The 13,730-nt window shown below is 35.9% G+C and overlaps 1 protein-coding gene across 2 annotated transcripts in view; it reads right to left on the reverse strand.

Annotated features, from left to right (window-relative positions):
• MED23 (mediator complex subunit 23) overlaps positions 1-11,347 on the reverse strand; it is a 36,220-nt gene extending 24,873 nt beyond the window's left edge. Inside the window, exons 1-10 of one of the 2 annotated variants that reach the window (XM_009999126.1) lie at positions 11,322-11,347; positions 11,136-11,223; positions 10,288-10,412; positions 10,028-10,139; positions 9,227-9,325; positions 8,602-8,703; positions 7,576-7,645; positions 5,871-5,983; positions 4,563-4,658; positions 3,952-3,969 (exon numbers count right to left, since the gene is read on the reverse strand). In XM_009999126.1, coding sequence (XP_009997428.1) covers positions 3,952-3,969; positions 4,563-4,658; positions 5,871-5,983; positions 7,576-7,645; positions 8,602-8,703; positions 9,227-9,325; positions 10,028-10,139; positions 10,288-10,412; positions 11,136-11,222 — 822 coding nt within the window. In that variant the 5' untranslated portion in view covers position 11,223; positions 11,322-11,347. The remainder of the gene's footprint in view (positions 1-3,951; positions 3,970-4,562; positions 4,659-5,870; positions 5,984-7,575; positions 7,646-8,601; positions 8,704-9,226; positions 9,326-10,027; positions 10,140-10,287; positions 10,413-11,135; positions 11,224-11,321) is intronic. The other variant, XM_009999127.1, reaches the window with a different exon arrangement.
• Positions 11,348-13,730: the final 2,383 nt, after the last annotated feature.

Consider the following 13,730-nt stretch of genomic DNA (forward strand, 5'->3'; position numbering starts at 1 on the left):
AGAAAAATGCAGCATTCAAAACCACTATGCTTTTTTCCTATTCAAATTTTTGTAATTTGTTTCCATAATTACATATTCTCCATTTTGCCCTGAAAATAACATTTCAAGATCTGACAAATACATAATCTCAATGAAAACATTATTAAACCATAAATAAATGAGGGGAGGGAAGTGCTACCATGAGAATTTGCTACTGAAATGTTTCTTGAGAGCCCTGATGGACTAGCAGTACTATTCACTGGATCAGAGCTTTAACTTGGTTTGGGGTTTGTTTTTTTGTTTGTTTGTTTTTTCCAGTTGGTTGGTTTTTTTGGTAGGCTGAGGGAGAGTGGGTAGTTATAAGTGTTCCCTATAAGAAAAGTATTTTAAGCAGTAAGCTTAACTGTGAGCTATTACCATTTTTGGTATTTTAAACAAACAACATTGAGTTCAAAAGTATTTAATAAATAGCTATACTTAGATGGATTCAGAAAACCAAAGCTCAAAGCCCAAGATGCCTGCAAGGGTAAATGCTGGTTCCAAAAGTCCAATTCAAAATGTAAAAGTTAAATGCCTGAAGTCATTAATACAAGACAGAAATACAGCCCATCTCACTTCATTTTCCACAACTGTTTATGCTCCCAAGATATAAAACCTTAGAGGGCTTGTTTATATTATTCCCGACTCTACTTATAACTGAATTTGGTTGGCAGTCTCAATTTTCCTCATTAAAAAACTGAGCAAGTTTTAACAAGGAAGTTACACTGAAGTGTTATCAACACACACTCTTACAACCAGAAATACAAAAAAAAACTAATCACACCCCTCAATTTAAGTACTTTGCCATGTTAACACTAGTAATATCAGATAGCAAGTTCCCAGCATCAACCTACAATATTCAAAAAATAAAAGGGAAAGTAATTTATTATAATATTCCATTATGCCATTCTTTTCACTTAATGATTCTGCTCACACACTGCATGGACAGACAAAAAATAAACATCATCTTCCCCCAGCAAACCATCCTGGTCTGTAGCTAGAAGAGGATACAACTACACATTTACCTAAACACAGTATCGTACAGATAAAACGCCTTCTCAAAGCTGCAGATCACCACTCCTGGTTTAAAAGGTGACCAGCCAAATACACTATTTAAAGAGCAAAATCATTCATACAATAGCTGCTGTATAAAAGTTTATGTAATGTTATAGAAACAAGACATGTGAAAATAGCCTCCTCTTTCAAGTATTTCCCAACCCAGAGAAATCAAAGTTTAACAGTTTTCCCCTGGTTAGAGGACTGCAATACAATCCAAACTGCAATTATGCAAGTAAAATAGGCATTTTATTCTTCATGCAAGTCTGTACATATAGAGAAGGCAAAGATATAAACAAAAACGTTCAAAGTGACTTCAAGTCCTTAAGATGACTAAAGCTTGATTTTAAGAACCAACTGTAAGATCCCTAAACTGAATCTTAATTTGGAAGCTGTGTATTAAGACACTTTGAACTGTTAATAACCAAAAAATTAAATTACTACATACCTCTCAACAAATTACTTAAAAGATAATGAAATATTGAGAGTATCAGCCCAGTTAACAGCAGAATATAAATTGACATAGAATCAACAGAATCACTGACATTGGAAGTTAAGATCACTGAGTCCAACTGTAAACCATAACATGTATGAAAAAATAAAACTTAAACCTATACTTCCTACAAACCAGCTCCAACAGGTATACAAAAGAAGGTACTGTCCCGCACAGAAATATAAAGTAGGAAAAAATAAAAATCCCCAGACTCTGACAGGAAGACCATTTTGAAGTCCGTACTATTACATCTGGACTTAAAGCCATATACCTGATAGAGGTATTAGAAAAATTCACAACAAAACTCAAAATCATGAAAGGAACATATGAATTTATAAACATAACCAATTTTACCTTCTTTTTTTCTTTCTGTAAGGTTAACAGGACAGCTGTATTCATACTACTTTTTTTTTTTTAAACAACTCAGAGACAGTTTGAGTGAACAGTTCTCTAACACAGATCTGCTTAGTTAGGATTGAACCAGGAAATTTCATTATTCATCTTCAAGAATATTTGAGAAGTGGGACAAATTTGGCTGACTCATACCTAGTTTGTGATGCCGAATTATTCAAATGAAGGCTCCAATCCTGCAACAGGATCTGTGTAAATAGTTGATAGCAGCTTCCCATAAAAAATTAAAGATCATAAATAAATAATGATCATTGCTTTGAGGTGTCTCTGTATTTATTTTGAAACATATTTGTATTATTTGCATTTCTAAGTGTCTTCTATTATAGTAACAATTCATTTATGCAGGTTAGTTCAGTTCTAATAATATAATACAATATTATCAGCCATTTTACTGAGAGCATCGATACAGCTACACAACTTCAGAAAAGCAGGCAACATGAACAAGTTAAACTGTAACGTGAAGTTAATTTGTACCTAAAGGTGAGTAAAATTTTTATGTTTTCCAGAGTTTTAAACTGAGCATATTAATGTCTAAATGGAACATTATTTCCTGTTCTATAGCACCCTACTCTGTATTTATACTTTTAGCTCACAAATTTTCAACAGCCCAAACATCTTTATGCTGGTGTAATTGTAATAGCACAGCTATAGTTAATGTTCTGTCAGCATTTCCTTTATAAGCTATGTTCTTCAAGTTTGTTCCTTGGCCATAAAAATTCATGCCAGGTTAAAACTTTGTGTAGGAATTCCTACATTAGCAAAAATATTTTAAGAAGTATATCTCAATATATTTTATTACTTCATTTAAATTTTCTAAAGTTACTTTTAGAGGACAGGAGTAGGGGTTAAAACTCAGCATTTTTAACATTGTTTTTTTGACCTAAAGGCACAGACTACCCACAGTTAGAAAAAAATGGGTATTAGGTCTTGTACTATTACCAGCTACAAGATGCTTAGAAGAATAGTTTGATTAATTAACACAAAATAGACACAGAATACAAATACTACTCATTTCAACACTAAACCTAGCAGCCAGTTTCCAAGGTTTAACATTTCAGCTGCTTTAATTCTCATTTTCAAAATATTGTTGTATACACCACAGAGTACTGTTTGCGACAATGCAGGAATCTGAGCATTCAAAACCTTTGTCCCAATCCAGAAAGAACACTGGTGTATTTCACTGACAATGGGAAATATACACAATGTTTCAGGATCATATAGTCAAGTTACAAATCTGAAGAAAGTTTCTTAAATGGAAACACTGACACAACCTTCACTATAGTATTGCAAACAGTAACGTTATTTTATAAAACTCGAACAATGTTTTTTAAAGTAGATGTGGAATTTATTATTGTAACAGGGGATCAGCTGTAAATATAAGACCCATTATTTGAAATTTCACACAGAAGTCCACTTGGTTGATGTTCTCAAGCATTTATTTATTTATACAAGTGGTCAAATTTTAAGGAACTATTTTTGATGTGGTATTCTGCACTACTTTTCTTTCAACTAGTTTGGAGAATATTGTAACTGCCTGTTGGGAAGTTTGTTACAGAGGCTTCCTAATGACAAGAAAATTCTACCAGTAAAGATTTTTTATTGTTATTATTATCTATTTACAGCTTTATAATTTTAAAATCAAGTGAAATGGATGTTTTACCACTGGTGTAAGGAAAGAAATTTTGAACTAAGAATCTCTCCTCATCTGAAAATTCCAGCAAAGTTCTTATAACTGATCAGGGAAATGGTAGCAGTCCATTCCAAGAAAAAGTTTAGGATTAAAGGACCACTGACTGTCAGGCTTAGGCTCCATCTCTCATATCTCTAAATATTTGTATTGAGAATTTGTCCTTGACTAATGGTCCTGCCAATTTCAAGCCCTGACTGTACATGTATTCTCTAACTGGAATCAGTGGCTACAAAGCAGCCAGCGTATCGTTAGTCACAATACAACAGTAAGGTTGTGAACATACCTGAGCAATGTTCAAGGTCTAGAGCATTGGAGGATGGGCAGGACAAGACAGGACAGAACAAAAATAAAGGAAGAAAAAAAGAAAAGACAAAACAGTGACTATGAGGCCAGCCTCAAGGATCCCCAAGTCAGACTAAGCCCTCCCATTCTAAAGTATAAAAAGAAAAAAAGAAACTAAACAAAACCCAGCTTTGCACTATTCTACTACAACATGCCAATATAACAGAGTTCAATACTGCTTAAAAAACTAATGACATAAACAATAACAATTTTTAATTGTTTGAGCTAGCAGCTTCCTACTGTCTGTCAAAGGTGCACTTGAGGCTGGCCTTATAGGAAAAAAAAGCAATGCAAAAAAAAAATCATATTTTAAATTTCTACTTTTCAATTTAACATTCGTAAAGCAATATACAAATGATAGGAACAACAGTGTCCACTTAACCCAATATGATCTCATAAAAAAAAAAATAATAATAAAAAAAAAAATAATAAGAAAAATCACTCTCTGGACCTAAACTGTTTTGCTTAGTTAGCTATAAGCAAAGAAAAGAGAAAAAGAATAGTGCAGATTCTACGCAGAATTTAATCACGTGTTACAGCACAGTACAGTACCTGCTTATTCAGACCTAGCATATTGCAGACCATATCCCTTGAATACGGCTGTTCCAGCACATATCTCAACAGGGCAGTCTGTGGCTCAAACAGATCCTTAAAAAAAAAAAAGCAATCACATACAAACATATATTGCCTCAAGGTTATGTTTAATAGGGAGTTTACATTTAACCATGGTAAATGATGTAAGAATCTGGCAAATCTTTTTGCTCTCTGATACCCAAAAGAAAGGAGTAAATAGTCACAGCTCTTAAGTGACAGATTTTATGGGGAGCAAGAAGAACATTCCTCATTCAATAAATAAAAGGTTGGCAGACTTTCTGAAAAGCCTTGAAACACTGGAAGACTGTGAAGAACTCAAAGGAAGCCAAGTAAGACAACTGAGGAATCACATGACCAAGATCCACAAAAACCATGAGTAGCATGAAGAAAGCAGGTATGGAACAACTGCTCATATCTTCCAGTAGCTGAATCACTTTAACAAAAACGTTAACTGAAGCTAAGCTCAAAACAAACTGAAGGAGCAAATTCTTCACGCAACACAAAGTTGATATGTGGAATTCCTTGTCAAAGGGATATTGAGTATGCTACCAGTTTACACGGGCTCAAGGGGAGACTGAACAAATATTTCTAAGAGGAAGGTTTATTACTATATAGAAATAAAGAAATAACATATAGAAACCAAATCTGTCTCAGGAAATACCTGAAATTATAATGGCTGTAGGGTGTAAACACTATAAATGTCATCAGATATACTACCTTGATATCCTTCCTTAGACACCTAGAATATGGGAAATGGTACACTGGACAATGTGGATTTTTGTCCTGATCCTTTAGTTCTTACATTCCTTCAGTATAACACTATTTCACACTCAAGAGTTTTAAGTTTAAATAAGCTACCTTATATTTAAATTTGAATTGTAAAGTTATCTTTCCTATGGAGTAACAAAGAGCACAGAAAAGAAGTAAGTACCTGCCCATTCTCTTTCATCTTCCCACTGCTAAACTAGTTTTCCAATAAATTCTCTGCTCTCACTCTCTCTGTCACATGCACACACCTACAAAGCCCATTAAACACCTCTGGTTCTTCAGCATCCTGGGCAGCAGCTATACCACACACTACTTTAAAGGTCCTCCACATATAGCTTGATATCATTGAAATACATAACAGTGAAAACATCTACGTCATCAATGTTGGCCTAGCTGGAACAACAGGATATTCACAGTTGAAATTACTTTCCACCCCAATGATATAAAAGCTTTGTATTTATTGAATCTAACATATTTAAGAAGCTTAGTAAGGCATACCTTATCATATGGCAAGAGACCTTTCAAAGGGAAACGAAGGGTTGTAGGATCCAGCTTCCAGGAGTTACACATGGCACCTGAGTTATTTACCACAGGAAGAAGACTACAGCGACCTACATGCAATGAAACATTATCAATTCGAAAACAATGAAACTGGCTGATTGATTAATCATTCTGATGCAAAAACTGGCCTCAGCCACTTTTATGATCTCCTTAGATTTCCACTGTTTAAAGCCTTTTACCATAGGATTGCTTCAGGCTGATTTTATTTTTCTAACTAACTTTCTAATAACAAAATATCTCCGGAGCAAAATCCCCATTTGTTCAGACTGGGTACCCTGAAAACAGAAGTATTTGCAAATACTAATCTAAGAGTGCCTTTTTAGGTTACAAGAAGACCACTGTCATTGTTTGACCTAGGGATTTAATTTTGGTACCCTGACTCTTTCCATAAAGAAAACTGTATTAATATTCTAAGGATATAACCTGGTCTTTTGATTTCCCTTCATTTACATGTGGGAAGGATCCTGTTCATTAAACTAGTCAAATACAAGTGTCTGTACTCTAATTACAGTCAACAGAGTTCTAGTCAGTTCAAGCCAATGTGATTCAGCTATCCACATCAAGAGGTTTTCGTAGGGTAAATTTAGACTTGTTAGTCAGCATAGACAAGACAACTAGGACTTATTTCAGTTACTTAAATACAGGCATTTGAGCTGAGCCCCTAGCACACCTGAATATCAGCATCTAAACTTCGGTGTCTCAACTTTGACCTAAATTTCACTGTCAGTTCAAATTCCACTACTTCTGTTGTCCAGGCTGGCCATGTTACTATCAGACAAAACAGGAAGTAAATAAATATCCCTTTCTCCCCTTCAACTGTGTCTCTACAAGTCATCTACACACACAAGACTTGCAAAACTTTTTGTGTGATTCCTACAAGTCATATGCATAAAAGGTGTGCCACACTTTCCAGAGAAACTTCATGCTTCTCAAACACAAAAAGCTTTGCAGCATTACAGATGAATTTACATTCTTAAGTCTCTGCACTGAAGAAGCTCAGCTGTGATAAACCCTGCTCAGATCTATTATATAATACAGCTGTTATTGAGCTACATCATTCTCAAGGCAAACAGAAGATATTTTTATCTTTTTGAAGAAAAATGCAACAGGCATTACAATTAAAACAGCCAAATTTTAATCTTCAGATTTCTAGCAATAAATAAAGGTGAGTTTTTCTTTCACAGAAAAGGGGAGCCAGTATTCATCTGAGCCAGAAAACGTTCACACAGAAGCCTGCAACAACACAGATAAGGCTGAGCAGCTACAAATGGAAATTGAAGTCAGAAAATACTAGCATACCAGTGGATCTGTGAAATCAAAATGCTTTAGCACAGAAAACCTATGGTTCTCTTAAAATCTACTGTAGTTAGAAACTACATGGTCATGCAACAAGTATTATCCTTCCACTACCAGCTTGTAGCAAAAAAGTATCAGATCTCATCAGTATGAATTTCCCCCTTCAAAATAAAAACTGCATAGAAGCAAGTCTGAGAACAATCTGACAAGAGTAAAGATACTACATGAAACATGAGCTCTGAATCATTTTGCTTAGATGAACATATGCCCCAAAAGGTTGTAAGAAACAAAACAGTTCAAAAGAAATTAATTTATTTTTAAGTCATTCATGAAGTCATTATCTTACCACAAATAGAATTTATTCTTGCTGTAGGTCTGAAGGTATCCACAAAATCCGACACTAAGTTCCCTAGTAACTGGGTGAGAAGAAAAAAGTAAGTTAAGGGTTTAAGTTGCAGATATTCATAAGGAATATTTAAGACTTAAAAACAGTTTATACATGTTAATAAAATACACAGGAATTTACTAAAATAACTAGCTTTCTATACATTTCAACAAGGTAGAAAAATCATCCAGAACCTAAAACCACAAAAAGGAAAAATGTGACCTATAAAGGGGCAGCAAGCACTGTTCTCAGTTTGCACCCAAATGACAGCCTATATAACTGTTTCTCCTACACATACTACATTATTTCAGTGCACACTATTTAGTAACAGATTATTTAAGACAAGCTTTAGAACTTATATTCGTAATCTGTTTGCCTCTGGGTAGCAATTCCATGAAGACAAAGGACCTGTATTACATCTGTATTACAAAGGACCTTGGATTACATCTTGGCTCGAAAAAAGTCAGTAACAGGTCTTTCATTAATTCAAGGGAGTCAGGATTTTAACCTGATCAATTTAACAGAATACAAAACTAAAAACTGGCATTACATTCTTCTTTGAAACAGTGACCATTTTCATTGCACTAGAGCCCCCAATATTTTTGCATAACTTAACTTAAACAGAAAGAAAACCCTGGTCAACTATTCAAAATGATTTTTCTTATCCTGAAGCCAGAGAGAAAGCAGAGACAGGTAGGCAAGCATGACCTCTACTTCCAAACATATTCAACAAAACCAACGCAGTTCTTGGAAGAGCTTCAACATCATGCCATATGTCAAAATTACATCATCACTTTCAAGCAAGAACACAGGGTGCTGCTGCTGCTGCAAACACATAGAGCCTATGTCTTAATTTACATGCCTACACACAGAGCTTACTGTGGAGCAGAAGATTTTAAATCTTCATTTAAACTTTGCTTTAAAAAAATAACTCTGTTTTTTATTGAACAAAACTCCAGATTGCATGATTTTATATCATATCATTACCCAATGGGGAAGTTTTCCTTCCGGATATAGTTTTCTGATTTCTGTAACTGCAAAGTAGGCAGGTAACAAACAAGCATTTCTTTCCAAAATGTAGGCTACCACCTACAAATAAAAAAATACATTAGTGTAAATTACCTTTAGATAAGGTAAACAAAGGTAGTCTGTCTACTTGTCTGAGGCAGCTCACAAAAATAAATGAAAGAATTAAAATACTTTTTGTGAAGTAGCATTCTCATAGCACTATATTACTTTCAAACCTGTTTTTAATTGTACAAGTGTAAGGTAGACTGCTTAAGCCTACGTAAAACTATACATCTGTGTTTGCCTACAGCATATTGAAAACAATTACTACTTTGATTCACTGAGTAAAAAAAAAAAAAATTAACCTCAATATTGTATCTCATACCCCTTATCTGAGGTAAGTCAAACATGGAGCCTGGCTTTCCTCTTAGAGATTTTAATCTACCACATCCCCCAAAAGCTCTTTGTTTACTCTATAAAATGCAATTCCAGAGAATAATTAAGAGTACAAAGAGCAAGTCTTCACTGTTGAACTGCACCAACTCACTAACCACAAAAGAATTACTTCTTCTGTAATTATCACATATAACATGAATATAGTTACCTCTCTTGCTGCTAAAAGCTGCTGTACAACAGCTGAACTCACGGTGTTTGGAATTGTTAAGATTTTCTCTAGGATCACTTTCAAAAGATCACGCACACCCTGAAAGAAGGAACACAAAATTCATGTTCCCAGATGTTCTTTATTTCTGGCAGAAAGGTTACACAATATGATCAGAACATATTTTGAAAGACAAGTTGGCTGTTGCTAAGTGTCAGAATTGCTACTGAAAGCACAAATGCTAATGACCTTAAACTTCTCATATCCCAGATGAGAAAATAAATGTTGAAATTTTGGGTTGCATCCAGAGACATCAACCTTTAACAGCTTCTACAGACTGATCAAAGTACAGTGTTGTATTTTATGCTTTTTTCATTAACACGTTCACCAGTGCTAGTGAAGTGATCCTCTGCAAGAGATACACGGTGTCCTACTCCCTCTGTTAAGAGCTGTACCCTGCCAAAGGCTCAGCTTTCAGGACCTCCTTCCTACTCAGCAACAGGGGGCAGAGTAGATGAGAGAACTTCAGCCTTAATGTTTGATAGTATTACTTTTCCACATGTACTACTTGTGCAACTGCATTAGGGTTACTTGGCTTGAAACTGAAAGAGGGATGTAAGATGACTGTGTGACAAAGAGTAGAAGGAGTTACAATGTCCATACAGGTAAAGCTCAACTACAAAAAAGCATTAAAAGTGTCTCACTTATTTTTTTTTTCCATAATCAAAGAAGTGGATGTCTCTAACAAAACCAAAGACAGTAAATAACATGTCTTATCACAAAGAAAGGAATGGGGGAAGATACCTTGTAGTCTACACCTCCAATAATCTTCCGGACCAATTTAAATGTTAATGCCCACAACTGTGTCCTTTCCCATTCAAGAGTATCAGAGTTTATCAGAGATTCACAAACCATCCTAGCAGGAAACAATGCAAGAATGGCTGTCAGACAATACGCACATGCTCTCCAGCAATAATTTTTCAATGTCATCTTAAAATACTTTGTAATAAAATATTACAATTTCCATGTATCCTATTGATTTGATTCATTCTGACAGAGCTTACCTGGGTGGCAAAAGTCCAGTTTCTACAGCCATTGCTAAACAGTCATAAAGAAAAGAAATTCTTTTAGGACTATGCTGGCTATGAATGAATCTTACAATCCATTGGACACACTGTTCATGGGATTCCTGAAAAAGCAGTAGACGGGAGAAAGAATGTATTTACACGTAGTGAAAAAAACTGTAAAATTCATACAGCATCCTACCATGAAGAAATAAAATCAATAAAAGAATAAGACTATAAATGGTAGAAGTTGCCCAGTTGTCCAACCTACAGTTCTCCCTACAAGTCTTTTGTTATTATTTTGAAGAAGTCCAGTTGTCCAGCATTAAAAACCTCTGTCAGCTGAAATACTGATTTCCACAGTCAACTTCGTTTTTCACATATAAGTTAGCACAGGATAGAACAAACTAGAACTGTTCTACATTCTTCACAGTTACAATTAAATTCAGTGAAAACAAAGACAACCATATGTCCAATTACAGAAGGATGCCTAGAGGTATCTAACTTTTCAAAGGTTATTTTTTAGCATAAACATGTATTTTTTTCTCCCCTACTGAATTACTTCTACCAAAAATCCTATAACAAACAAACTTCTTTACTTCTTACACTTCCATTTGCTTATCTTCATTTGCACTGCACACCAACCTCTGGTAAACAACTTACACATGTCAAAACTAGTATTTTTTTTCTTGCAAAATCCTCCTATATTCTTTACTGCACCATATCTGAAATCAGATTCTGAATGACTAGACACAGACCTTTTAGCTTAAATGTTTGTCCATTTGACAAGGTTTCACTATACTAAAAAAGTATATGAAGTACACAAAAGCAAAAAATTAAACATTAACCTGGGAAAGGCTGCTCCAGAACTGTCTAAAAGCACCCAGGCAGCTGATCAGTTTGGTTCTTTCATCTTCAGGAGTGTCCATAAACATCCTAATGCAAGTAAGAACATGAGTCATTAGCAACAAAAGAGCACAAGTAGAAAAATAAATGTATACAGAAAGTCTTGCACAAACAAACATTACACTCACCCAGGAAAAGCTTCTTCAATTACTTCTGTTTTCTGTAAGAGAAAAACCTTGTGAGGTTTTTGTAAGTATCACACCACCTGGATGAAGCACAGAAGACTAACAGTGGTACTGGTACGGGACTGTATCACAAACAGATACACTTATTCTGCTAAACTAGACACTTTTAAAGTTGACACTGCTTTTTTTTTTTTTTTTTTTTCATAGAAACAACATACCTGGTGGATCCAGATTAAGACTTTTCATTTTGTATTGTGTATTTTTTTCTTCTGAATACCTAGAGGTTAATTTGCTTCCCAAAGGTGGAGAAATGGTTTGATTCTGTTATTGCAGCTCTTTTTTCGTATTTTAAGAAAGTCATTATATTTCAATCTCATTAATTTTTGTCCTACTTAACGTTCCACAACACTCAGTTAAACATATCAATTACATACAGTTATTTCCTCACCTGATTTTAGATAAATTGCTTTTTAAATTCTATTGAATTATTGTATGGACATAAAATAAATAAAATACTATATATTAATACAATTATTTTTAGAGGTTTTTTTTAACTCCATTTTGCTCAAAGGCTTCTACATCCTTACTCTAATATATCAGCAAAGAGCTTCTGGAAAAGACTATCCTAAATTTTTTTCACCTCATGTAAGAATTTCCTACTATACTCAGATGTGACCCGTAACTGACCACTATCTATTTTCGTTTTTATATTGTACAAATGACAGCATGTAATCTTTCTGGAGATCCTTTTCAATCATACAGCCCACAACTGCCTGCCACTGCTATTCGTAGCTTTCTCAAGAAGCAGAAGAGAAACTGGTAACTCTTCTGTTCTGCACAGAAACTTAGGTAAGTTTCACTGCTGTTCATCCAGCCAGTAACAGCAGCAGTGAAAGTAACAACTTGCTATTTTCTCAGTTACAGCTTCAAAATTGCAATAAAATTTAGCAAGGGCCTTTTTATTTGTTGTTCCATAAAAATGTTTAGCAAATAAATTTGCTCAAAAATAGGCAATGTGACAACACAGTCTAATCACAATCTTAAATGTCTGGAAACATAATCTGAATGACAGTGCCAGAAGGAGAAATCAATCGGGTCTGAGCAATTTAACACCACTCCATGAAAATTACCTCATGTACTTTACAATGCAAATTTTAAACAGAAAGAAAAACCCAACCTTCCTTCTATTGAAATCCATCAAACAGACATAATTTTCAGTCACACTTCTCTATGAAACCTACATATTCATTCCAGTTCAGAAGCTCATTCATTTGTGCTCTACAAAAGAATGATTTAATGACCCAGTGACTTGGGTTCACAAAGGGAAAGTCCTGTTTAACTAATTTGATATCCTCCTATCACAATGTCACCTACCCAGTGGGGTGCATCACACACAGCATAGCCAGACAGTCAAATAAGGGGATTATCCTGCTGTACTCAGGGATGGTGTGCCCTCAGCATGAGTGCTGCGTGCAGCTTTGGGCCCCACAATTTAAGAAGGATGTAAAGCTCCTTGAATGTGTCCAAAGGAGGGCAACAAAGCTGGTGGAGGGGCTGGAAGACAGGTCCTATCAGTAGCAGGTGAGGCCTCCAGATTTGTCTAGTTTGGAGAGACGGAGGCTGAGGGGCAACCTTACAGCTCTCTACAGCTTCCCGAGGAGGGTAAGAGGGAGGTACCGATTTCTTCTCCCTGGGATTCAGCAATAGGACACATGGCAATGGTTCAAAGTTATACCAGAGGAGCTTTGGAGTGGACATCAGAAAGCCTTTGTTTAAGGACAGAGTGGTGAAAAACTAGAACAGCCTTTCTAGAGAGGTGGCCAAAGCCCCAAGCATGTCAGTGTCTAAAAAGCAAATGTACAACGCCCTTCATAACATACTTTAACTGAGTAAGCCCTGAGTTGGTGAGGCCATTGGACTAGATTACCACTGTAGAGCCCTCCCAACTGTACCAGTTTATTCCATTCTACTTTATTCTAGTGACCTACCAAACTGTGCCTTAATTTGCAGGTGCCACTGCGTGGGTGTTTTCCCACAATTCCCTCTCCCCATCCTGTCGGCTGAGGAAAAATGTCTCATCAAGACATTCACCTTCTCACTGACTCCTCAGTCCGCTTGTCCACAGTGAACTCAGCACGCTACAAGAACCGGGCTTCGGGCAGGGCGGCTGCTGCCTCCCTGTGCTCTGTGCCCAGTCCCGCTCCGCCTCAGCCTCCTTGGGAACACTCGGCAGGGGGAGGATTTTCCGCCCTCAGAAACCACCTCGCGGTGCTTCACACTCCCGGGGTTTAACGCCAAGAAATGCAATAACAACAATAGTAATTTTCTTGTTTATTATTATTGTTGTTTTATCCCCCCTCCCTTTTCTCCTGCGCTTCATCCCTCCCACGACGCCCCCCGCACCGCCAAGGC

The sequence above is a fragment of the Chaetura pelagica genome, unplaced genomic scaffold, assembly GCF_000747805.2.
Source record: "Chaetura pelagica isolate M959 unplaced genomic scaffold, ChaPel_1.0 scaffold90, whole genome shotgun sequence".
Classification (NCBI taxonomy): Eukaryota; Metazoa; Chordata; class Aves; order Apodiformes; family Apodidae; genus Chaetura; species Chaetura pelagica.